Below are 26,983 nucleotides of genomic sequence, written 5' to 3' on the forward strand. Positions count from 1 at the left end.
GAACATTTTTACTATCTGAACTTTTACAGAAAAAGTTTGCCAAGATCTACAAAACTAGGGAAAATTCACATTTTTTGAGACAGACAGACAGACTACAGACATATCCTTAACATGGTAAGACTCATGCTTGAGAAGGAAAGCATACTTACTTAACATCATCACTTTTGATGTCACCATAAATGATAAAAAAAACACTAGGTCCAATTATGAGGAATTATTACATATATTGCCTTTCCTACTTAAAAAACCAGAACATGGAAAATGATCTGGTAATTTCCCTCCCCCCTCTACAAAGTTATTTAATGTGGACAACACATTTCAAATTTTAATCCTTCTCTCTTCTGGAATAATTTAACATTATTTTTTTCTCTGTTTTATGACATGGCTAATTTAAATTAAGTGAACTTAAAAAATATTAGCTTCTCATGGGCTCAGATATTGGTATTATACATAATTATATTAAATATGGTTATGGATTATAGAAGTAATCATTTTAATTTAAATAAGCTTGTGCTAATTAAATATTTACACACAGAATTAAAATCCAATTGTTTTCAAAAGGAAAAGACTGTATGACTCCATGTACCCACAGGTTTAATAATTTAACTATACATAAGAAATATGTATAAAAAATTAAGTTGCACTCCAAGGATGAATAATCTACAACTCAATCTTTTAAAGACTCAACTAGCAACTGTAGCAATGATTATAATGGACGTAGTAAACTTGATATCACAAACAGAACAGCTAATTGCAAGCTACTCTTGACCTCATGAAAATCTGAGTCACAAAAGATTATTAAGTCAGTAAATATAAATCAATATATTTAAAAAGGATATGCAAAAACTTTTTAGGAGTTAGAATGCTCACATTGACAACTTATATTAAAAAAGCCAAAACAACTCTGGTACACTTCTGAGTTGAAGTGTCTGAGGCAAGATAAATCACAGAGTAAGGAATTTTCTCCCTAAGCAGAAGAAGTTAATGTTATATTCTGTGTTACATCAGAATATGCACTTATTCTAACAAACAATGTATTTAATTAGACATGCATCTGCTTTAGGTCTCATATACAGTGTCCCCAAGTTAAACTATTCAATTTTGTTTCTATGCCAAAAATGAGCAATATTTTATTATAAACAATTCTTGGTTAGCAATAAAGGGCATGTACTAATATAGGCAATTTTATAAAATACTAAACCCAAGAAATTCTCTTGCCATTAAGTAAACAAGGCAAGCAATCATGGGAAAGGCAGCAGAAACAAAAACAGAATGAGGTATATAAATAGAACACTTATGTATTTCAGTTAAAAAATACCCCAAACCCAACTTCATTACGTTTAGACAAAGTTCCGTTTCATAAAACTGATTTTCAAGTGATGTGCAAGGACAGAATGGAAAAGCTTTAGTCCAAGTCTTTTTGAAGATACAAAGCTCCGTTACTGTTTGATGTCAACCAAAAGAATACACTTTCACAATTACCTTTTCACATATTTATCTTTAATTCCTGTGAAGATACACATGTATGACTTCCTCTCTTCTGCACCTCAAGTTCTACGGCAATTAGTTCTCTTCTTGATTTGTCTACTCTCACTTAATGCAACTGTTCCTTGGGGTTTTATATAAATAAATTTACATTTAAAATATACTAAATGATATATTATTTAGAAATATTACATTTCCATCTAGTAAAAGACAGTTTTTCATAAAATTCATACTTGGTTAAAAAAGAAAAAGCTCTCCTTTTAAGAAAATAACCATTTCATCATGTGTTGTATTTAAATCTAAATTTCGTATTTACGATTGCTTAAAGTAACCTAATATTCAACAATTCCTATCAAACTCCACCTCTACAAAAACATGCAGAGAGAATTCATATACTATTGAGAAAATATAACCTTACAGGTTCTTATTCTTGGGAATATTTAATGAAAATTATTCTTATGAATTGCTGATTTTAAATTATTAACTGGAATTTTACTAGTTAATTTCATGTACCTTGGACTTGAGGGAACCTCCCCAATTTTCATCCACAGACTTCAAGAATAGCTCCTGCATACAGCTGCAAAAGGAAAAACAGGAGTTAAAAAAACTGTATAAATTTTAAAAATACACAGCTATAAATATAAAATTTTATAGCATAAACGTTAAAATTAAGCAGATATACAGATCAAACAAATAGCAGAAGAGAAAATGGAGGTCTTACATATTAAATAGTAGAGGAGTATTATTTGAGCTATCAAGCCCTACTTTGAGTATTCTTAAACTTAGCCAAAAAGATGGAAGGAGATATGGAGACTTGACAATGAACCTGAATAGGTAACTAGGAAGTTATTCACAAAGAAGGACTTCCTACGGTTTTTTAGGATGCTAAGTTGAACACATGTATATATCCATCTATTCAACATAAATACTTAATGAGAATTCTTTTCGGTTGGTTTTAAAATTGAGTGATCGATGTTTTAAAATTAAACAAAACTCAATACCTTTAAAAAAGTAGAGTTTAAGTACTACGTAAAGATATTATAGACAAACCAGTAAAATCTCATTATAAAGAACCTGAATGCAAATACTTCCCTTAATGAAATTCAGCTGAAATGGATTCAATGGTAAATACTGCTTTTCTAGCTATAGAACCTGTGTATTCTCTTTATAGTAAAAGCTCATTATAAAAAACTCAGATGCAAATATTTTACTGCAATGAATTCAGCTGAAATGGATTCAACAGTAAACATCACTTTTTTGTAGCTGTAGAGCCCTGCCCATTCTGGTATTGACTTGGGAATGCCTTGAGTCCAAGAGAAGGCAGGCAATTATAAGGACATACTATATCCATTGTATTTTTTCTTAGCTTTTGGCCTTTTTTTTTTTTTTTAAATTGTAGGTCCAAGAGTTAAAGATGGATTTTATTTTCCAAGTTCTAAAATAGCACAAAAATCACATGCACTACGCATGTTTACTTTAGATAATACAGAAAAGCACAAAATAGAAATTTAACAATCACTTTAATTCCAACTCTCCTGAAATAATGACTTTTCCATATTTTGGTGATTCTGGGCTAGCTCAGTAACCGTTCTTAAGTTTTAAGGGGCTCAAAGATAGTGAGAATCTTATGGAATTTGCCTTACTCCAGGCTGTTCATGGATTCTTTGAAATCACTGATGGATTTCAGATCAAGAACTCTGATGATCTTTAAGATTTCTGAATTTGATTTGACTAGTCTTGGTTACACAGACCCTCCCCTTCCCAAGTCTTTAATTAAAAAATACAAGACCATATTACCAATAAGGTCATAAAAAGATGTCCAACATCACTAATCATTACGGAAATGCAAATCAAAATCACGAGATACTACTTTACACTCTTGAGAAGCTATTATTTCAGAAAACCAGAAAACAATAAGTGGTTGGCTGGAATGTGGAGAAAATGCACTCAGTGTGCACTGCTGTTGGGAATGTAAAGCAGTGCAGCCACTATGGAAAACAGAATAGTGGTTCTTTAAAAAATTAAAAATAGAATTATATGATCCAGCAATTCCACTTCTAGGTATATATCCAAAAGAACTGAAAGCAGGGACTCAAACAGATATTTGTATACCAACTATTATTCACAGTAGTCAATAGGTGGAAGAAATCCAAACGTCTATCAACAGATGAATGGCTAAGCAAAACGTGGTATATACATGCCATGGAATAATACTATTCAACCTTAAAAAAGGAAGTAAATTACTACACGCTATAACAAGGAATAACCTTGACAACATTATACTAAGTGAAATAAGGAAGCCACAAAAGGATAAATACTGTATGATTCTACTTGTATGAAGTACTCAGAGTAGTCAGATTCAGAGACAGAAAGTAGAATGGTGGTTGTCAGGGGCTAAGGGAGGGAGGAATAGAAGTTATCGTTTAATAAATACGGTGTTTCAGTTCGGGAAGATGGAAACGTTCTGGAGACAGAAGGTGATGGAGGTTGCATGACCATGTGAATGTACGTAGTGTCACTGAACTGTACACTTAAAAATGGTTAAAATGGTGAATTTTGTGTTCTGTATATTTTACCAGAATTAAGAAAATTAAAAAAACTGTAAAGCCATATTAAAATTTCGTTATTAGGTTTATCTTTATCCCCTGGGAGTTTTCAGTGGAGACCCCATTACTTTATGTAATGGTATTTCTCTATATCACTGTTTCTCAATATTCTTCATTATCATGACACGATGAAAATAATAATTGTTTGGAGTACTAGGGTAAGAGGAGGAGGCTGCTAATAACTACAGATGACTAGCCTGGGAGCCCCTGCTCATCTCAGCCCTCATCTGGTTGTTCCAAGGATTGATGGTCTCAGTATCCTAGCACACTTGTAACCCATTCATGGAAAGGCCTTCTCTGCACGACAAAACATGGACTCATTAATTAAAGATACTAGGGAACATACTCTTTAATTAACAGGCAGTTTAGATGTGAGCTTTGCAAGGAAAACTTGTTTATCTCCTTCTCTCACTAGGAGACTCCTACTAGGAGTTACTCTCCTAGTAAACTTACGCAGAATTCTGCCCTTGTCATAATGTACTATAAATATTCCATAACTTGACTGTGGACAGGAAATGTCTTATTTAATCACAATTCTCCTCAGAAATGGACACAAAGCCGTTCAATATGTGTGTGCTGAATGGACAGAATTATTCACTTAACAGAATTAAATGACTCTTTTTTTTCATCATGTAACTTTAAAGCATTTCAAGCTCCTTTGACATGCTTTGTAGATTATGTTTAGTTCCAGTCTAGGGTAAACAAAATGTAACTCAAAGCTGCTTAACATTATTAAAATTCAATTCTAAAAGCATTAATTTGTGATGCTAGTTTGGCCTTTTTTACTAAAGAATTTATAGTGTTCATAGGAAAACATTTGTTTTTCATGGTGAATAAATAAACTACAAATTGCGGTAAATTTTCAATTATTTGTAAGGTAATCATAAGCATCTTTGGCAACACATAAATTCACACAAGGAAATATATGCTACTTAGAATTCCTCAAGGGCATAAAGTATGAAAGGATTAAAAAAGGTTAAAACTTGAAATTTCCTTGAATTTCACCTTTAGCACTTTTACTTCTTAAAGTAACATCACTGGCATACAAAAACACTGACCTTCAAACATTTGTGGAAAAATACCAACAGAAGAGAAATCAAAGAAACAAATCACATCACTTTTACACAGCAAGCTTAGAGAGCAAGCCGGCAGGCTTCTTTCCTGTACGCACTAGAGAAGCCTTATTTGTACAGACAATCTAACTCCCGGCAGTATTCCATTAGGGTCATATTATACTGGCCCAAATAATTTAAACGGAAATATATGAACACCTTTAGAAAAATATGAGAATGATACACAAAACTGCATTTTCCCCTTCGGAATCCACACCTATTTCCATATTACTTATTATTGCCAGGTTTTCCTAAACCTCGGATAGGGTCCTCTGGGTGGGAATCAGAAATATCTAACGGCTTCAGCTCTAGAACCAAGTTACCTTATTTGTAGCAGGATTTTTTAATATGCTAATTTCCCTCTCATTTAAAAATAATAATTATTATTTTTAAATTCAAATTCAGCTTTGTGGGTGGCTAACTTTTTCACAATTTTAATAAGTATATTTTAAGCATTTCCAAGATTATTTGCACCTATCTCAATTTTAGATTCTGTACATTTCACATATTTTCCTAATAATTTGGGACAATGTCCTCCCTTTATCGCAGAAGGATTTCCCTGGTAATTTATTGTTGGAATATAATGATTTTTTTCCCACTGGACCAACCTGTTGTTATAAAATTTTAATAAGGGTTTATAATAAGGTTTTCCCATATAGAAAAAGGCCAAAATGTTTATTTTGTAGTGATAACGTTGCTATAATTAAAGTCTAATTATGTGCCATAAAGTGGTTCAGATTTAACAGATGTTGTTTTTCACCAGATAGCTGGATTCCTAGATAGTTTAACTTATAAAATCAAAGGCAACACGTGTGAGTTATGTAAATTTTCTGAAGACTCTTTAAAAGGTGTTGCATTCTTTTTAATTATTATTTTTTGGGGGGAGGAGGCAATTAGGTTTGTTTATGTATGTATGTATGCATGCATGTATTTATTTATTTCTTAATACAGGTACCGGGAATTGAACCCAGGACCCTGTGCATGCTAAGCTCTACCACTGAGCTACACCTTTCCTGCAAAGTGTTGCATTTGTTAACTTTTACTGCTACCATCATTCCACCACCATCACAGCAAATCTGTAAACCTAGTCCAAGTCAGAAATATTCTACTACTTTCCAACATAAGCACTTAATATATTTTTGTTGGTGATGAAATCTATGGCTCTAAAGAAACTTGACAATAATAAAACCTTGAAATAAACTATTTAACCTGAGTCAAAAACCTAAAGACAACCAATCACAAACAATGAACTAGGCTTTCCGAAGAAAGGCAACCAATTAATTTACAGCCAGTCAAAAAATTGCTTTGCTTTGCTCTGCATCTTTTCTGTAAGTTTTGCCCCTAACTCCTGTAGGTGGGGCATTCTAATCAACCTCCAGTTTGGTACTGCTCAATTGGAATCGATTTTTGCACAACCTATTAAAAGTTTTAATATGCTTCAGTTTATCTTTTAAGAGTATAGTGAAAAAAGCTCAAGTTATAAAATCAAATGTGTATATGGTCCAATTGTGGTTCTGCCGCTTACAAGCAGCATGTCCCCTTGGATAAGTCCTTCTCTTCAAGCTTCAGTTTATAGTTTAAACAAGAGATATTCCCTGCCTTCCAGAATTAATAAAAGGAGTTAGAAAAAAAAAAAACAAAAACCCAAACATGCAAAAAGCCTGGATTCTTCAGATGCTCAATAACAACAGTGAATATTACAGTATTTTCTTTCACACTATTGGTTATGGTTATGTAAGCTGTGTGCTTGAAACCTACTTTCACAGAGCTTTCTGTTCAGGGGCTATCCAGGGCTATTGTTCACTATTCCCCTGTAATTAGAATGGCCACTTCAAAATTTCTCAAGCTTTCAAATTCAAATTACCTTAGAGCAGTGGTTTTAACCCTGACCGTACAAGTATATTACCCGGGAAGATTCTGAAAATTACTGCTCCCTAGAACCCACCCCAGTCCAAGTAAATCAGGATAGCTGGGGGTGAGATCCAGGCATCAGTATCTTAATTATTATTACTAATTTTAAAGCTACCCAAGTGATTGTAATGGGCAGTCAAGGATGAGAATCACTGCCTTGGACTATACTCAACTATTAATGAGGCAAAAATTACACAACAATCAAACAATAGGCTTTTGCTCAATAGACTAAACCAAATCAATTCTAAAAGCTAAGCCGGGTAAACACTGACTAAGCAAGACTAATGCTGTGAGACTCTTGTTCTTCTTCCCTTAATGAAGTACTGCTTGCAGTCATACATTCTTATTTTTGAAATGTTTTATTTAAAGCAAAACATTAGAAAAATAACTTTGACTATATATAATAGCAATATGATGAAATGCTCTAATGTTAGGTGAGCAAAAGGGAAAATTTTGTCTGCCAAAAAAAATTCAGATCTGAGGAGTAACTATTTCACAGGTCTTCTGAAGGTTTGCTCTTAAATAAAATGTACAAACTTTAAAATAAGAAGTATGACTATAATATGATGAAAGCTATAGATATTAGAGATAAATGAAAAGCAATTATGATATATCCAAATACATGTGAGCCACTCTGCCAAACACTAATCGCATCCAGCGTAATTTCTTAAAGTCAACTTTACTCCTTTCACACACAGATCTTCCTATAACCCTATCGTAAGTTAAAAATGCATTCATATACTTAACATATCGAACATCATAGCTTAGTCTAACCTACCTTAAATGTGCTCAGAACACTTCCATTAGCCTACAGTTGGGCAAAATCATCTGACACAAAGCTTTTTTTATAATGAAGTGTTGAATATCTCATGTAATTTAGTGTGAATATCTCATGTAATTTAGTGAATAGTATACTGAAAGTGAAAAATAGAATGATTATATGAGTACAGATGGTTGTAAATATATTGGTTTTTTCACCCTTGTGTTGGAGTGGCTGACTGGGAGCTGTGGCATCATAATACTGTACTGTGTACAGCTAGCCCGGGTAAAAGATCAAAATTCAAAATTCAAAGTACAGTTTCTACTGAACGTGTATTGCTTTTGCATCATCATAAAGTTGAAAAATCGTAAGTCGAACCACTGTATGTTGGGGACCATCTGCAGTGGAAAAATACATCATGTATAAGCTATTTTTAGCAAAATTCAGCTAGTTAATCCTCAGGGAAAATGTTTCTACTTAAAACCACTAGTTCTAACTAAATCCAACTACTGAGCTGCTGATTTTTTAAATTTTAATTATCATCACCAAGTCATTCCTATATTTTCTGATATTTTTTAAAGTGCCTGTAGTGCTAGAAACAATAAGTCTCCAATTAGACATGAACAAATAATTAGGGCACTAAATTCTTTGGGACTTCGTAGTAAGCTTTTGTCAAGATTTCACTTTAAGTCACTGAAGAGCAGATGTATAAGGTATTTATTGACACTTTCATACACGCTCTGACTGATGACATTCTTGCATAGGAATAATGAGTGAATATGCAGGATTAGGGAAATAAGTTAAGTTTTACAATTATAGCAAACCAAGCTGTTAAATATAACTCTCTAATATTATACCCGAGATTAAACTATTCATTTTTAAGTGCTTTCTACTGAACTCTCAAAAAATACAAAGCAATGACTATGCCTAAGGAAGCTCCATAAGTTTAAAACTTTATCTCCTACACTGTTATTCCTTTTTTATTTTTAGTGTCTGCCTTGAGATTGAGAAAACTACAGAACTAGCAAGATAATATCTACCTTAATTTAAATTAGGCTCTAAAGAAGGTAAAAATACACTGGGGGAATCTTTCCCTAAAGATGCAACTGCTTTTCCAAAAATGCTCAATGAAAATGTACCCAAAAAGTTTCTTTAACATCACCACAATCTAAACTAGACCATGAAATCTGAGGAAAAAAAGGAGGAGGCTTCTTTCAATACTGTGATGAGGAACAGAATTTGTATATACCTAAAACAAAGAGAATTTTATCTGCAAGAGGTTAAGACTGTAAGGATGAGAATTTCACCTGGAAACTAATATACCCACAGATACAGACACACACATACTCCCATACATACTTTAGCTACAAGTATGAATAATTCAGGGTATCACTTAGGAACAATGTATTCAATTCTACTGCTACCTAGAGAATATCATACAACGAAAAAAATTATACAATGTCACTGTATTTCCTGAGGTCAGAATACTCAGAGAATGATAAAAATGATCCTAAGCTTAAATATTTTAGTAAATAGTTTTTAAATAAGACCAACTAACCAATCAGTATTATAAGTATTATAAGTAAAAATATTTTTGAAAATGGTAAGCTATTTAGTACAAGTACTCAATAATAAAGAGAAAGCGATGTCTCTTTAAACCTAAAATGTTTGAAAATTATAACATATTCCTGTTAATTTGAAAAACTGAGATCCTGTTAAAATAGAGTTCAACACTCAAACGTTCAATAGCCTTAAAAAACAAACATGAAGGTGACATATATGGCAGCAAAGCTGCTTTTCAAAAGAGAACTGAGTCTTTTGTGTTAGTGTTGCTACTCCCACTCTAATACTGAACATCGCTGTTTGTCAAAAAAGGGGACAACTATGATCATCTTTAAGAAAGGTTACAAGGTATCTGAAATAAAGAGAAACAATGGCACAAATTAAATGATGATTTCGTTCTCTTAAAAATCAAAGAATGTAATCATGTAATATATTTTATATTTAAGAACAGATTTTAAAAAAGCAATAGTAATCCAAAAGTTAAATAGTATATAAAACTTAAGCAGTATGAAACTAGAACAAAAGAAACTAGATCACGCCACATATTTTTATTTTTTGCCCACTCTTTGGATAAGTATACTATCTATTTTAGAATCCATTATGGTGCTCAGATCAAATTCACGTCCTGCTAAATTAAAACTTAACACATATTTCTTCAAAAAGAAAACTAAAAAAGCAGTTTGCAGCTAAGGGACGTACGCTTTATTAAAAATTAACTCTGTTGCTGCCCCTTCTCCCACCCACCTCCACTGGCGTAAGGGGCCACCTTGTAGCTAAGTGGAAGTCTTTTGTAGCCTGTTGGGGTTACCAATTTCTCAAATAAGAATACTGGAAAGCATCCTCACTCATCTCTTTCCTCCTCCAGTTTAGTCAGTCAATAAATCCTGCAGGCTTTATTGCCTAAATCTATGTCAGATCTGTTTCTTCTCCATTTTTACTACCAGGGTGTTAGCTTAAGCCCCTGTACCTAGCCTCTGGAAAATGGCAACGTAAGTTCTTTTTCTGACAACAGTATTCCCCTCTGCCTTATCAGCTATCACTTATACCGCCACCAAAAGTTATTAAAATACAAATCTGATGTCAGTTCATTGTTTATAATCCTTAAATTCTGTCCCCTGCCTATGGACTAGAGTCTAAACCTAACAGGGCACACAGGCCCTATTTACTTAACCATCTTCATCTCTCCTTGTAAAAAGCTACCTGATTTATCTTAGATCGCCATCTCTCTCACGATGACTCTGTACCTTTTCCGTAACTTCTCTTCTGCCAGAGATGACCTTCTCCTAATCATTTTCCATCTTATCATAAGCATCAGTTTCTACATAAGCAAGTGGTAATATTTACCTGATCTGTCAAATGGTTATGCCCCTCCTGCGTGCTTTCACACTACACAAGTATTTTATTTACAGCACACATCTCACCGAGTTCTTTAATCAATGCATCTGGAAATAATAAATAAGAAGCAAAAATTTTCCCTTGCCTCCTATCTCTCATTCAATACCTTTTAAGCTGTTTGTTTTTAGTTCTTCTGTTGGTCACATCCATATGATTAATATGGTTAAATCTATAGCGCTTGATTATGTCAATTTTAAGAGATTTATTGATTCCCTCCTCCTTCCAACTTTTATTTCTATTTCTTTTAGCGGTTATTACATTGGATATTATGTTTTAGCTCAACAAAATATCCTGCCCGCATGCATTCTAGCAGTCCAATTTCCACGTCTATTTCTTCTTCTCCTCGAGGACAGTGACTTGTCTTATTCTGGCATTCTCAGAGACTATACTAAGAAGTGCTATTTAGTGTATAAACAGAAAGTTTCACTCTGAGGTAGGTATGTCTAAGAAATGTAGTTGTAAGACAGCCTGGATATAGATCATGAGTAACCTTAAGGGTTTGTTTTCCTTTTAAATACTACAATCTGCAAATGTGACAGACTGTTTTAAGGTGCTTAGATAGAAGCCGATCCTAATTTGTAAATATCTAAAAAAAAACTGACTGCATTTTTTATATTAAAGGCAGATGAAATTCCACATTTAGAAAATATAAAAATAAATTTAAGTAATATTTTCAGTTCAATTGAATGGCTACACAAAAGAAACTTTAAACTTTTCTTATACAAACTTATGACACATATATTTATTGCCGCTTATCAGCTGTACGGCTGTAGGCAAGATCTCCATGCCTCAGACTCAGCTATGAAGTGGGGATGATAATGGTACTTACCTGACAGAGCTGTTGTGAGGGTTACATAATTCGCATAGTCTTAGAACAGTGTCTTCATATAATAAGAACATACTGAATGTCAGTAGCTATTATTATTAAGTATTTGTGTCATTATTTAGTATTGTTGCTACTCAGGAGTCTTAGAGATTCTTACACTGCATTTGAACTGTTGCCAAACATCATTGAGGTCTTAAAAAAAGCTTCTTTGTGAACAACGTTTTAATATTATAATCTGTTGAATTATATTTTTGTTTCCTTTGAAGAAATCAGTTCACATATTTGATGCTACAGACACTACCAAAGCGGAGCTATTTTAAGCAACTGTGAAATTTCTTTAGCGACTACAATTTCATGCACAGTTAGCTTAACCTCCATTTCATCCTTCTATGTTTTACACACCAGTAACATTGGTTCTGATAGGATAAAGATTAAAACTCGCCACTGTTTTGAATAATGCTTTTTAAGATGACTTCTAAATCACTCTAAAATTGGCTACAAAATTTCCATGTAAATTGAAAATAACTAAATGTTTCAATGTTCTTTTACCAGAATTAAGAAAAATCATGTAATTTATTTAAAATATTTGGTTGGGCCTTAAATAAAGCCAATTTTTTCATATATTACTGAAAAACACCAAGTAGTGGAAGCCATTAGCATCTGTAGTAAACTGAGGAGTAAAGATTTGATAATTTTAAACAGAAACTAGTAATGGGATGGTACTTTAAAAATTTTAAACTATAAATGCAAAAGGGACTTTCAGAAAGCCCTTAATGTTTATGTTTTATGTTTAATTCATTCATTTTCCTACAATAACTCTGTGAAGTAGGTATTACTATTAACATTTTCAAGATGAGAGCCAAACAGTATAGATATTTAAAAACTTGGGGCTCTGCCCAGAAATAAACCCACAGACCTATGGTCAATTAATCTTTGACAAAGGAGGCAAGAATATACAATGGAGAAAAGACAGTCTCTTCAGCAAATGGTGTTGGGAAAATTGGATAGCAGGATGTAAATCAATGCAGTTAGAACACTTCCTCATACCATACACAAAAATAAACTCAAAATGGCTTAAAGATTTAAATATAAGACATGATAAATCTCCTAGAAGAAAACAGGCATAACACTCTCTGACATAAATCTTAGCAATGTTCTCCTAGGGCAGTCTACCCAGGCAATAGAAATAAGAGAAAAAATAAACAAATGGGACCTAATTAAACTTATAAGCTTTTGCAAAGCAAAGGAAACCATAAGCAAAACAAAACGACAACCTATGGGATGGGAGAAAATATTTGCAAATGATGCGAATGACAAGGGCTTAATTTCCAGAATATATAAACAGCTCATACAACTTAATAACAAAAAAACAACCCAATCCAAAAATGGGCAGAACTAAGCAAGCAGTTCTCCAATGAAGACATACAAATGGCCAATAGGCACATGAAGAAATGCTCAATATCACTAATTATTAGAGAAATGCAAATCAAATCTACAAAGAAGTATCACCTCACACCAGTCAGAATGGCCATCATTCAAAAGCCCACTCATGACAATGCTGGAGAGGCTGTGGAGAAAAGGGAACCCTCCTACACTGCTGGTGGAATGCAGTTTGGTGCAGCCATTATGGAAAACAGTATGGAGATTCCTCAAAAAACTAAAAAGACTTACCATATGATCCAGCAATCCCACTTCTGGGTATACATCCAGAGGGAACTCTAATTCAAAAAGATACATGCACCCCAATGTTCAAAGAAGCACTGTATACAATAGCCAAGACATGAAAGCAACCTAAATGTCCATCAACAGATGACTGGATAGAGAAGCTGTGGTATATTTATACAGTGGAATACTATTCAGCCATAAAAAGAATAAAATAATGCCATTCGCAGCAACATGGATGGACCTACAGACTGTCATTCTAAGTGAAGTAAGCCAGAAAGAGAAAGAAAAATACCATATGATATCACTCATATGCGGAATCTTTAAAAAAAAAAAAAAAGACACCATGAACTCATCTACAAAACAGAAACAGACTTGCAGACATAGTAAACAGTCTTATGGTTACCAGGGAAAGGGGGTGGGAAGGGATAAATTTGGGAGTTTGAGATTTACAAATGTTAGCCAATATATATATAAACAGATTTTAAAAAGGTTTCTTCTGTATAGCACAGGGAACTATGTTCAATATCTTGTAATAATCTTCAATGAAAAAATATGAAAATGAAAAAAAGTAAAGAAAAAAATAAAAACTTGGGGCTTTGGAGTCAAACAGACTTGAGATGAAGTCAGGTTCTGGCCAGATTACACCCTAGCTTCCTTTACTGTTAAATAGGGATAATACTATTTACATTACAGAGTTGTTGTGAGGATTAAAGATAATGTAGGTAAAACACTTCAGCACATAACCAAGGTAAAATAATAACTAAAAGGTGAACCAGTGTAATTATTACAACAAAACTGAAGATCCCAGAGTAATTTGTTGGCTCAAAGTCACAAAAGCCATTGAGCAATGAAGCTGAGATTAAAAATTCAACTCTTTCAAAAACTTTTATATAAAAGGAAGAAGAGGATAAACTTCTAATGACCCATACATATGTTAATATTACCTGGGTCCTGTCTCCATCTTGCGGTAGTGCGTGTTTATGTGAAGGCAGAATATTATACACACAGAAAATGGAATGTTGCTATACAAAGCTGGTCAATTAACACTAGTATAACTCCAACTAGGTAATGGAGTGGGAAGCGGAGGGAATCTAAAACTATATTCTTAAAATTATTTTATGTACTACTTAAGGTCTGTTTATTTAAAGCTGGGGTAATACAATCATTACTGAAGACAAATATTTAAACTTTTTAATATTATCCAAAAAATAGATTTTTCAGTGAAAATAGAATTCCCTTATCAAATACCTTAACTGTTGATTTATTTTCCAGAACCAGTAATGGTATGATTTGGTGACCTGCAGCCTAGGGCTCTACTGGTATTCTGTGAGTGAGACCAAGATGTTCCAAATTCAAATAAAAGAAATCTCTTCTCAATCTGTAGTCTTGAAATAAAAATTCACTTTTAAGCTCTTCTCTTCCAAAATTCTCTTAAACCTCTGAAATCTGTTACTAAGTATTAGATTAAAAATATAAGTAGCAGAGGAATGTTAGTAGGAAAGTTAGAAATAACTGTGATTAGTTTGACAGCCTGCTGGTTTTGCAAAGTGATTATTTTTATAACTCAAACATATAGTTCAATTTATTTTCTGTTATTTCTGATTTCAAAGAATACTGCATGTCTTCTACCTGATCTGCCATCTGAAAAAGTTTGAAAGTCAATAATATACTTTATTTTAAATTGACTTTAAAATATGGGTCTCATTCAATTTTCAGGATAGACTGTCCTAATAAAACTGAGTTCCACTTTACCAATGATTTTGAGTTTTTTTTAGTGGAAAAACCTTTTCTCTTCAAATGCAGTTTTTCATATGGTATTTTAAAATGATTAAAAGGGTACACATTTTTAAAGTTCAAATTTGCACACTTTTCTCCTTATTAAAAATGTGTCAAATTCAAAATTTTGAAATTTAAGGTTATGTTTGACATAATTTATTTCTGTGTTTTGTTGCATATCAGCAAGTAATTACAAACGGTAAAAGTTTTCATACCACTAATTCTGTCATCAGAGGATATTTCCTCCTGATTCAGCTGATCCAGGAGCTTGAAAGTGCAATAGTAAGAGAATTTTGTTCCAAATTTTTTTTTAACATTTTTTTAATTGATTTATAATCATTTTACAATGTTGTGTCAAATTCCAGTGTAGAGCACAATTTTTCAGTTATACATGAACATACGTATATTCATTGTCACATTTTTTTTTTTGCTGTGAGCTACCATAAGATCTTGTATATATTTCCCTGTGCTATACAGTATAATCTTGTTTATCTATTCTACAATTTTGAAATCCCAGTCTGTCCCTTCCTATCCCCCCGCCCCCTTGGCAACCACAAGTTTGTATTCTATGTCTATGAGTCTATTTCTGTTTTGTATTTATGCTTTTTTTTTTTTTTTTTTTAGATTCCACATATGAGTGATCTCATATAGTATTTTTCTTTCTCTTTCTGTCTTACTTCACTTAGAATGACATTCTCCAGGAGCATCCATGTTGCTGCAAATGGCATTATGTTGTCGGTTTTTATGGCTGAGTAGTATTTCCACTGTATAAATATACCACTTCTTCTTTATCCAGTCATCTGTTGATGGACATTTGGGCTGTTTCCATGTCTTGGCTATTGTAAATAGTGCTGCTATGAACATTGGGGTGCAGGTGTCATTTTGAAGTAGGGTTCTTCCTGGATATAAGCCCAGGAGAGGGATTCCTGCGTTATATGGTAAGTCTATTCCTAGTCTTTTGAGGAATCTCCACACTGTTTTCCACAGTGGCTGCACCGAACTGCATTCCCACCAGCAGTGTAGGATGGTTCCCCTTTTTCCACAGCCTCTCCAGCATTTGTCATTTGTGGACTTTTGAATGATGGCCATTCTGACTGGTGTGAGGTGATACCTCGTTGTAGTTTTGATTTGCATTTCTCTGATAATTAGTGATATTGAGCTTTTTTTCATGTGCCTATTGATCTGTTCCAAATTTTTATCACTGGCAAATCTAATCCTTAGAAGATCGGAACTAATATTATCCTCGATGTGTAAATGAGGAAACAGGTACAGAGTGATTAGTAATTTGTTCAAGATATGAACTTGAGGAGCGGAGGATCTGAGCTGAGGTAGTTTCCTATCAGAGCCTGTGCTCTTATTAATCACTGCTCTCAACTCTCCCAATCCAGTCAATACTGAACGAACACAGCAAATTAGGTTGAAATAATTCACTTATTGGTTCATATATATGAGTAATTCGGCTAAGTGGATTGTTTCCTCCCAAACCTTCAGAATAGTAGTTCAGAGATAAGGTAGATATGAATGCAAAAGAACAGAAAGAACTAAAAACCAATTAAATCAAAATAATTTGAAAGAAGAAAAAAGACAGCAGTTGAACTACAAGGATTCTGATGAAGTCACGATCTTAAAAAGAACGGGTACTAGGTAAGGAAATAGGGGAATACAAACAAGGAGAAATACAAAAGTTATACAGTAATAATGTTTGGAAGAAGCTGAAATCATTAAGATATGAAAATCTTAAATGAATGAGACAGAAAAAAAGCACCTAGCTCACAAAGTTCAAATTCACAGAACTGGGAATATAAAAAACATGAGAAAAATAACCCATCTATTGTAAGACTACATTTAATTTTATAAATCTTAGAAAATAAGTCAAAAAATTCCTAACAGAAAATAAAAGTGAATTGATCCCCCACCCCACCACAGAAAATCCCCTAGAAACTTTTAACTCTTTGAAAAATAATGTTAGTGGTCAGACTGGAATCACTAAAAATTTGTGCTAAATAATTAACATCTCCCTTTTAGATAGATTCGGGATGCTTATGAAATCCTTAAAATATAGAAATGAGAGTCCTATATTTATAGTTAGATAAATAATTATAACCAAAATATGACTAATAAATAACTGACAACATGAAGACAAACTTTCTTACTCTTTGTATTTAGGACATACAAGTTAAATATATGAAAAAGGTATTTACAAGCATCTACAAAGTTCAAGTATATTTTCAAGATAATTTTTTAAAAAAGTGACCTACTCTAACCTATTCTTAGTAAAAACAATCTTATTCAAGGACAAAAACTTGTGAAATACTGTAAGTTAAAGGCTGGGGATTCAGAAACAAAAAGTAGTCCTGGACCACAAACAGCATAATATACTAGCAGAGAAAGAAAAACCAAACAACAGATACAGTATAGTGGAGGTAAGGTGCACATCAAGGTGTCCTCACGTGTTCCGGGAATACAGAGGTGTAGCTAACCTAACTTGGGAGTGGCAGTGGTAGTGCGTAAGGAAGAAAAATTAGGGAAGATTTCCCAGAATAGGAGGCACTTAAGCTAAATCTTTAAAATGGCTCAAGTAGAAGTGGTTTACTCTAGTAACTGAAGGAAAAATAGCCTGTTCTGTATCTGAGAGTTGCTTCATCTGTCTGCTCCCTAGTGCAACACTCCACACAGCTACTGTGGCACTAATGGTTCTTACATCATTCCATAATCCTAGCTAACAACTGGTTGGTGAGCCAGCTTGAGCCAGCAGTAATCCTTGTCTAAAATATTTCAAAAATGTAAACGGGGAAGAGTTAGTCCTTTTCTGGTGGGAAAAGCCATGAGATAAAACACGCAGGAACTGGCAGTTACTATATATTCCCATCACATGGAAAAAGCCAGTCAGTAGTGGAAAAAAGAATGAACCCATCCCTTCCATATTAAGATTCTACACACAGAAAGCTGAAGTCACTTGTGCTACTTAGTAATATTAACTGTATAAAAATACCACCAAAATTTAAATATTTTTTCCTTCATTAGTTTCTTTTTCTCTTAAGCTGCAAATTCCTATGCTTTTTATAATTCAATCAACATCCTTACTAATGTTTGTCAACAGTACCTAGGCATACAGTTACGAGCAAAACTAGTGAAAATAGTAGTAAAGTAACTTATCAAAAAATCTCATTCTAGCTAGTATTTGTGATGCTTACTTAGGCTATTTGTGATTAAAAATGGAGGAAAAAAATACAAGAGCAAATAAAAGTAATAATGGAATATTTATTTGCAGAATGATAAAGGATTTCAAAGACATTTTCTGCTTTTATTGTAATTTTTTTTTAACCAAAGTTTATGCTTCTGCCTATCAAAGGCTAAATTCAGCCTGCTAAATGAGTAAGCATGCAAAAAATGATCAGCCTCATCCTTGAACAAACCTATAAAGTATGCAACTAAGTGAGAACCAAAATGAGTATTCAGGTAACATTTCCTCATTATAAATTGCTAAAACTTTCCCGTATATAAAACACAATTTTTCTCCTCTAAAGAATTTATATCCCCAATGATTTACAACACACACTGCCATGTTTAAGTACTTTTTAATGTTTTTGATGTAAGGCACTAGTCTATATACTGCATATTTTTACTTTCACTAAACTAGGACTAAATTAAATTATGATTTCAAAATTAAGCATCAAGCCAGAGTTGAGACAGGAAAAATATTGTATATATTGTACCTATGATTATGCACCAATAATCTAGAGAGTAGTACTGTACAGATTAAATCAAGTGTCACTGCTACATTTGAATATGGTTTGCATCTAAATGGAGGCTTGCCTAACATGCCATACTTTAATATTTTTAACACTATTTTAAGTGTTTTCCTATGTTTTAGTTCCACTAGGCTATTAAAGAAAACCATTCATTGATTTTGTGCCGTACTGTGCTAGCAAATGCTTAATGAGAAGTATATCTTACAGGTGAGGCACAAGAAGTTAAGGGGAAAAAAACCACTGGGTATAGTATAAAAGATACATTAGGATACAGGCTCACCTGTACTTAGATGCAATAATCATTTCAGATTGTAATTAGTTAGGCATATATTAACTGGTGGATTATTTGCCTACTACTATTGTTGAGCTGTAACTGATGAAAGGTGTGAAAGGTGTCAAGATACCACATGTAGCTCAACTAATAAGGAAAACTGCACAGGAATATAACTAATTTGAGAAGCATGTGATCCAAGTTTGGTTCTGCTAAAATTATACTGGGGTACAATAAAGAGTTACTGAGAAAGGGCAATAGATGAAAGTATTTTTTATGTGCACTTGGATTACAGTTTAGACACACTTGCTATCAAATGGAAGAATTTCTTAATATACCCTTAATTACAAGGATGTGTGTGTGATAAAGATTGTTTATTATAAAATACCCCTTGTTATTCATCCTTGTAAGTTTGGTGTCTCAGGAAATAATCATTGTTGGCTGAGTAGTTGTACAGACCATAGAGTAATAGCTTGAAGATGAGAGGATGATACACTTCAGCAATTTGTTGCATGTGAATCTCATTTAAAAAAAAAAAAAAAAAGCAGAAAAACAAGTGGGAAGCGTCCTACAGAACAAGTTAAGTCCTATGTTTTAGATCTCTTTAAAATTTAGATTTGAGATTTAAAATTGAGTCTTAAAAACTTGTTTAGATTTTATTTACCTGCATTAAAGACGAATTTACATGGATGGAAATCTTCTAAACATTAAAAATGATTATTGGTATATGTGAATCAAGAAAATGAAGACATGGAAGCTGCTCTCGGGACACAGGAATTTCAGGTTCACAACGAAAAAATCAAGTGTCAAATTTTCGTTGAATACTAACATTTTCAAAGCTTGTCTGCTTGCTTTTTCTTTTAGAACTATAAAACTACTCAGTGTTAGAAATAAACCTTTACTACCTAGTAATAAGATACAATTACTGTTTGAAAGCTTTACAAACCGTAACACCTCAAATAGGATTCACAATGTACAACTGAAAGAGAATATTAGAAGGAAACAGAGTGATGCTAACATTTTTTTCTCACCCAAACACAGGGACCTCATTAATTCAGTTTTATTTGGATAATGTAAATGATCTTTTCATGATACTTTATAAACTAAAGAAGTCTAAGGATATAATGAAAAGATTTAAAAATTGAGGAAGTTTCGTATTAATTTGAACAGTAGGTAAAACCACAGCAGATTGTATTGGATATTACCTAACCTTGGCTGTTTTCAGGTGTTAAAGGTGAGATTAGGTATCTGAAAGTATTGGTAAGAGGTGTGCAAGTTAACAGACCATATCCTTTGTTAACCAGATTAAAAGTTACAATTTACTGTTGGCACAATTGTGTGCCAGGTAATAGGTGCTCTACTTTTACCTCAAATTTCATTATAAGACTGGATTCTTATAAATGAAATAAAAGCATCACATTATTCTTTGGCTTCATGTGGCCAGAAGTGAGGAAGAGTGGATAGCTTTAGGATCTAAGCATGCTATAGCAATTCTGCTTCCCCTCTGCTGGACAGCCATGGTAGGATGGTGTCCCAGTATGTAACCATACTTTTCCTTTTATTTGCTTTGATTGACCCAATGGGCCAGGCCAGAAATCAACTGAGTTTCCAAAACTACAAGATGTAAAAGCTAAAGACTTCTTTATTTAAGCTGACTAAGCAACTTAATATTTTACCTTACCTCAACTAAACTGTCTAATGGAAGAGAGATATTAGAAATACCTTTTTGGTTTCAAATTGTGCTTCTTCCTGACAGCATCCTCTACAGTCAGGATCCAGCTGAAGAAGGCTGAACTGTCCAAGAAGATCACAGGAGCTGCAGAGCAAGTTGCTGGAGAAGCCTAACTCTCTGCAAGACTCTGATGAAAACTCTGCCCTGAACGCGGACACCTGAAAATAAAAAATAAGAAAAACCCCCATAATTCCACATTTAAATTATAAAGCTTCCGAAAAAGGAGAAACCGGGGTTGTCAAAATCTCACACACTAGTGATGAGTTTGTGAAATAGCCTCATTTGGAGGCAAATGTTTAATTGTTTTTAAACTCTATACTCTTATATGAGTTTTTGGTTTTTCCCACCTCCCACACAAATTTTTTCCTTAAAAATTTGTCATATTACAGCTTGGCTAAAATATGGATTAACAAAAAAGATATTATATGTTATTTTATGAGATGTATTATATATCTTTTGAAGAAAAACGAATTTCCATTTCATTTTAAGAACTCAGTACCTGTTCACATGCTCTATGGAGTAACATTAAATTCTAGGTCCGTACTATACCCTACAGACTTACCTACATTCATATCTTGCAGGGGGAGGATGCAGAAAGGGATGAAGTGAGGGAGAGCAGGAGCACATCAAAAATACGTTAGGGTTTAGGCGCTAGCTCCACCAACTACAAGGTGCGTAACACTGAGCAAGAACACCTCCCGAAGCTTTGATTTCTTCACTGATAAAGCATAGAACTTCCCAAATAAATCAGACTGCAGTAAAGATTAAATGAAATGACTTATGTAAAGTAACCAAACAGGATGACTAGCAAAGAAAAAAAGCCTTCAAGAGTATTAGCTGTCTTTCCGTATCCATTCTTCTCTCACGTCTCAGTGATGGTGGTACACCTCCATGTCTAAAGTCAGTCCCTCTACCTCTGCTTTGAATTCTATCTCTGTCATTTCCACAGGGATTTAATTTCACTGATAATTTAAATCGTCAGTGTATTCAAGCCCCATGGTTCTAATGGTCTCTCCCCATATTCTGTCATTTCTGAATTGTTGCTAGTCTGGGTTCTGATCCCCCCACACCATTCAGCTAAACTTACCCCAAATCACTAAATGCAACGGCATTCAAAATTGTTCTGCTCCAACTGCTCCTTCCATGGCTTGCCCTCCTCCTTCTTCTATGCATCTCTTAAATACTGTTGCTTCCCATTTCTATTTCTGGCATTCTCTTTGCTTTGCATACTTTCTATAGATGACTGCATCTTTTCCATGGCTTCAAATACTCATTTATTGAAAACTTCCAAGCTTCCAAAGCCAACGGCCCACCTGAGGTCTCATTTACATGTTGCTCAGGCACTGCAAATTCAAACTCTCCAACAGGGAAACTTATCTTTTCTTCTTCAATCTATTCCATTCCAGTGTATTGAGTATCTTAGCAAAAAGGCACCATTCTCCTTGACCATGTAGTTGTCCAGGTCGGTCATCCTAGACTCCATACTCTTCACCATTCTTACAACCAATCAATTAATGTGTTTTGACAATTCTTCTCTTCAACAGCTCCCAAATCTGTTCCCGCCTCAGTACGTTAAGTGGTCAGCTAGTCCTCCCTCTCAGTACTTCTCCAATCCCATTCTACTTTTCAGCTTTAACGAATTCCTACAGTACCTGGAAGTATAAAACTTCTACTCAAACATACATTTGCTCGTACTTTTTCTACTCTAAGGCTCTTTCTCACCTTTCCATCTTGTTAACTTCTACTTATTTCCAAGACCCTGACTGGTGTCAGTCTTCTTAGGAAGGCTTCTCTGAAAAAAGTCAGATCTCAATCTTTAGTCGCAGACTTTTCTGAGAAAGAAATTTATGCAGAGCTGTAAGGCAGCAGTTCTCATAACATCGTACTATGTAAACCTAGGATTGTCGGAATCCCCAGAATATTACAAGGGCATTGAGGACAAGCATTAAGTAACTTCTCTGCATTTCCAGCACTTGTGCTAGTTCTCATGTGTGTTAAACAAATGAATTGGTCAAAACCACAGCCTCAAGTAGGGAGAATTTCAGATTGTTTGTGACTGGTTGACCTTCCAGACTAAGGAAGTGTGTGCAAACTTTATGTAAAGTGCCATGTGGTGATTATGTTAGGCTTGGGTGGCTATATAGTTTCCACAGCAACTACTGAACTCAGCTATTGCAGCACAAAAATAGTCACAGACAATAATAAGTAATGGATGTCTGTGTTCCAATAAAACTTTATTTACAAAAGCAAGGCTAGCTGGATTTGACTAATTGATTAGGCAGATTAGAATTCAATGGCATATTCCAAAGTAAAAAACTTTAAGTATTGCTGGCATATTCCTCCAAAAGGCTGACATCCCAATGGCGTTATATTAAGTCAACATCCTAACTTGATACCTTGTACAACCATCTTTTACCTTATCTCAGTATTAATGTGGAATGTACATCACCTTCAAAACAGATCAAGTGTTTCAGTCTAGTGGGAGGGACCTAAGACACTTGCTACTATACTTTGTGTAACTTATCTACTAGTAAAGTGATCTTCTTGATTTATTTCACAGGTTAATATCTATTTTCCAAAGATGGCCACACCAAAATATGTATTTATGCGCACGCACGCACACACACACACCATCCTACAGTATGACTGGCAGTCTTACATTGAGAAGTGGGAGTCTATGTTCCCTCCCCTTGAATCTGGGAAGGGGCTTGGGACTGTTCTGACCAACAGAGTGTCAAGGAAGTGATACTATGGGTATTCTGTGATTTCTGAGGTCAGAAAAAAAAGAAACAATCTCCGCTTGGCTAGTGCTTGCAGGTGCCATGTCTCTGTTTCTCTACTACACTCGACTATGGAACTCAGCCACCATGCTGGAAGGTGGCCTAAACTACAGAGAGAATGTGGAGAGGCCCATGTGGAGAGCAACTGAGGCCTCCAGCTGACAACCAGCATCAACTACTAGACATGTGAGTAAAAAGCCTTCACATTTTAGTCTTTTAGTCTCAGGCTGAGGTCTGAGACACCATGGAACATATAAGCCATCCTGCTGTGCCCTGTATGAATGCTGACCCCACAGAATCTGAAAGCAAAATAAACAACTGTTTTACACCACTAAATTTTAGGGTAATTTGTTTTGCAGCCAAATAACTTGCAGTAACTAAACCAAGTAATAAAAACGAAATCACTGTGAAACTGTGAACTGCTTATCTAATGTAAGCAATTGTTACCAAAGCCTCTTTTACAAACCAAGAATCTCAAATACTCATGTGATGGTAATATTTGGTTCTATTCCGGTATTTTCTGAGTACCTACTGACAGGGAGCAAGAACATCCAAAACACATATTTGAGTCTGATGACATCTGGAATCAAATACCAGCACAGAGCAATCTTGTGAGTTTCTGAATAGGAGTAATTACCACTTATCTCAGAGTTTTGAGGATTAAAGGAAAAAAAGTACAGAAAGCATCTAGTATCCTACCCAGTACACAGTGAGTACTTAATGTTAGAATCATTCCCACTTTCCACTGTGAAAGCACACTTAAAAACTGCAAAACACTACTTATTTTTAAATCATTATACTAGACACGGGATAGAGATAAGTGTAGCAGAGACGGAAAGTATCTTGAGTTTCATGAGTAAACTGATCTTTTTTGGGGTCTTCTGTCATTGATTTTGCAGACCCACTGCTTTGAATCTAAGAACATTAGAACATATTTTTAACTTCATAGGTAAGTACAAAATGCTAAATAATATAGAAAAGTTCAGAGTTATAAATTATACCCACCCATATTTTTATTACCAAAAAAAAAAAACTGAATAGCACTTAAATGTGCATAGTAAGGCCAAGTATTAAATTTTAAAATAATTAGCTACCCTTGTAACAAAGACAGATTTTAAGGACAGGGTGGGATAACATTGATTGGGATACAACCATTTAACAGTTTACCTTTCTCCAATTCAAAGTAGGATTGACAAGCTAAGAGACTCCTTTGCATTATGCATTGATTTATTTTTTGATATAACTACGTTCTTTACAAACATAAGGGCTGTTGGCAGGGAAACTGTATTAACTATATTGCAACATTACCTTTTCAGGCAAAAGCCTGATACAGCTATATACTTTATTATACTTACACATACACAAGATTAGCTGTCTCTTAACTTACCTTTATGCATAAACTCATAGGTTTCTCATGTAATTCTAAGATTTCAAATTGGAAGCAAAAGCAAATACATGGGTTTACAGACAAACCCCATAAAAACGAATACCAGAAACACAGCCATTATAGCAAGCTCTTACAAAGCACCAGGTACTTTGCTTAACACGTTACATCATTATTCCATTTAATCTTAATCCCCTATGAAATAGGTATTAGTCCTACTTTATAGAGAAGGAAACAGGCTTGGGATAGTTGAGGTAACCTAACAATACAGCGAACAATAGGTGGCAGCATCAAGATTTTAAGCCTGGCCTGCCCTCAAAACACTTTACCACTGTTACTAACTACCACCCTTCAGAGAATCCATCATGCACCATTACTGCATGTACCGCTAAGAATAACAACGAAAATGCTGGCAATTACAATTGTGCCACCATTGAGATAAGACCGATCCAGATGTTAAGTTGTGTAGAAAAGGGGGTAGGGGATGGGGTGTGGTGTCTCAGAATCAATGATACATAAAATCATTTTATACTGCCCTCAGTACACTGCCGTTCTGAATGAAGCAGTATTATGTATAGCTGAAGAACTGAATACCACTTGGTTCTGGGGCTCTCTAGAAAACAGCTCCCTTAGGCCATACTAAAATATTTTTTCTAATGCTTAAGCATACTCAGGATACATCTTCAGATTAAATCATTTTATATCCTCCCAGTGGTCACCTCGTTGGAATGTTGATAACTGTGCGTTGCTATTAACTTTAAATTAGAGCTTTTCAGGGGCACAGACAGTAATAAAAACTCAACTTGTCTAGTCTGAGGACTCAGAGGCGTCAGTTAACAAAGTAGGAGCTAAGTCCTCTATCCACACCAGCAGCTCAACTGCAAGGCACCAAGAAATTCTTCCTTCATTCTCTTTATTCATTTGTCAGGTTCCAAAGCTTTGGCTTATTTTTATTACTGTCAATTACTTATTCCACCTGGCCATTCTCCCCCCTCAGGCTGAAACTGTGAAATGCAGCGTTTTCTAATTTCTTAGAGTTTTTCCAGCCATCCCCTACACCTCCCTTTTCATTCTATTGCTTTCTTTTCTTAAAAACACTAGGCATTACAGAAGAAAGTGACGGGAATAAGCTTTAGGGAAGTTAAAACAGTTCAACAAAGGTGAGTTGCTCAGGCTACCCTTTCTTTTTTTACAGCCACTGTGTATTTGTAGGGCTTGGCTGGGTTCATCACTGCTCTATATAAAATACAGATATCCTAGTGACTTTGAGAACAAGAAACAAATTCAAGTGAACTAGGAGGCCATTCCCATTTCTGAGGGATTTAAATGAACAAGCACTTATGAGGTGCAATAAAAAATATGTAAAAGAAAAATGGTCCCTGTATTCCCTCTGGCTACATTCTACTTGGCAGGGGTGTGGGGGACTGGAGGGATACAGACCACACACACAGCTTCGGTGCAGTTGTGAATCTGTGTAATACAGCACAACGTGTGATGACAGAATATGTAAAGCAGAGGGTATATCAGACTTCGCAAATCTGGAAATGGGATGTAAGTTAAGCCTTTCATTTTATCTAAACACCTTACTTTAGGCCTGGTGAGAGAACATGGTTATGTGAGAAAAACTAAAACAAATGACCCCAATTTTCCACTTCTACCTTTGTGCTCTCCCAGTAGAGGTAAATGCTGGGAATTAAGCCTGGATACGTAAACAAGCATCAGGTCGAAGAGGCTCTGTTAAGGAACGCTGAGGACAGACTTCACCTTAAAAGCAGGGGAGCCACTGAAGAGCTGTTTAACAATGACAGATCTAAGTTTTAGAAAGATGACTGGGATGCACTGCAGAGACTGGATAGGAAGTGGAAGAAAATGAGAAAGGAGACCAGTCACAGAAGCTGCTGTGGTAATTCCAGGCAAGCAAAGATGGTAGCCTGAATTCAGGTACCACTTGTGGAGAGAAACTTA

General features: G+C 34.5%; 1 protein-coding gene across 2 annotated transcripts in view; it reads right to left on the reverse strand.

Moving 5' to 3' along the window:
- SELENOF (selenoprotein F) overlaps nucleotides 1-26,983 on the reverse strand; it is a 38,682-nt gene that overhangs the window by 9,178 nt on the left and 2,521 nt on the right. For both annotated transcript variants that reach the window (XM_014562752.2, XM_006188906.3), the window contains exons 2-3: nucleotides 20,845-21,012; nucleotides 1,999-2,062 (exon numbers count right to left, since the gene is read on the reverse strand). In XM_014562752.2, coding sequence (XP_014418238.2) covers nucleotides 1,999-2,062; nucleotides 20,845-21,012 — 232 coding nt within the window. The remainder of the gene's footprint in view (nucleotides 1-1,998; nucleotides 2,063-20,844; nucleotides 21,013-26,983) is intronic.

This window comes from Camelus ferus, chromosome 13 (assembly GCF_009834535.1).
Source record: "Camelus ferus isolate YT-003-E chromosome 13, BCGSAC_Cfer_1.0, whole genome shotgun sequence".
In the NCBI taxonomy this organism is placed as follows: domain Eukaryota; kingdom Metazoa; phylum Chordata; class Mammalia; order Artiodactyla; family Camelidae; genus Camelus; species Camelus ferus.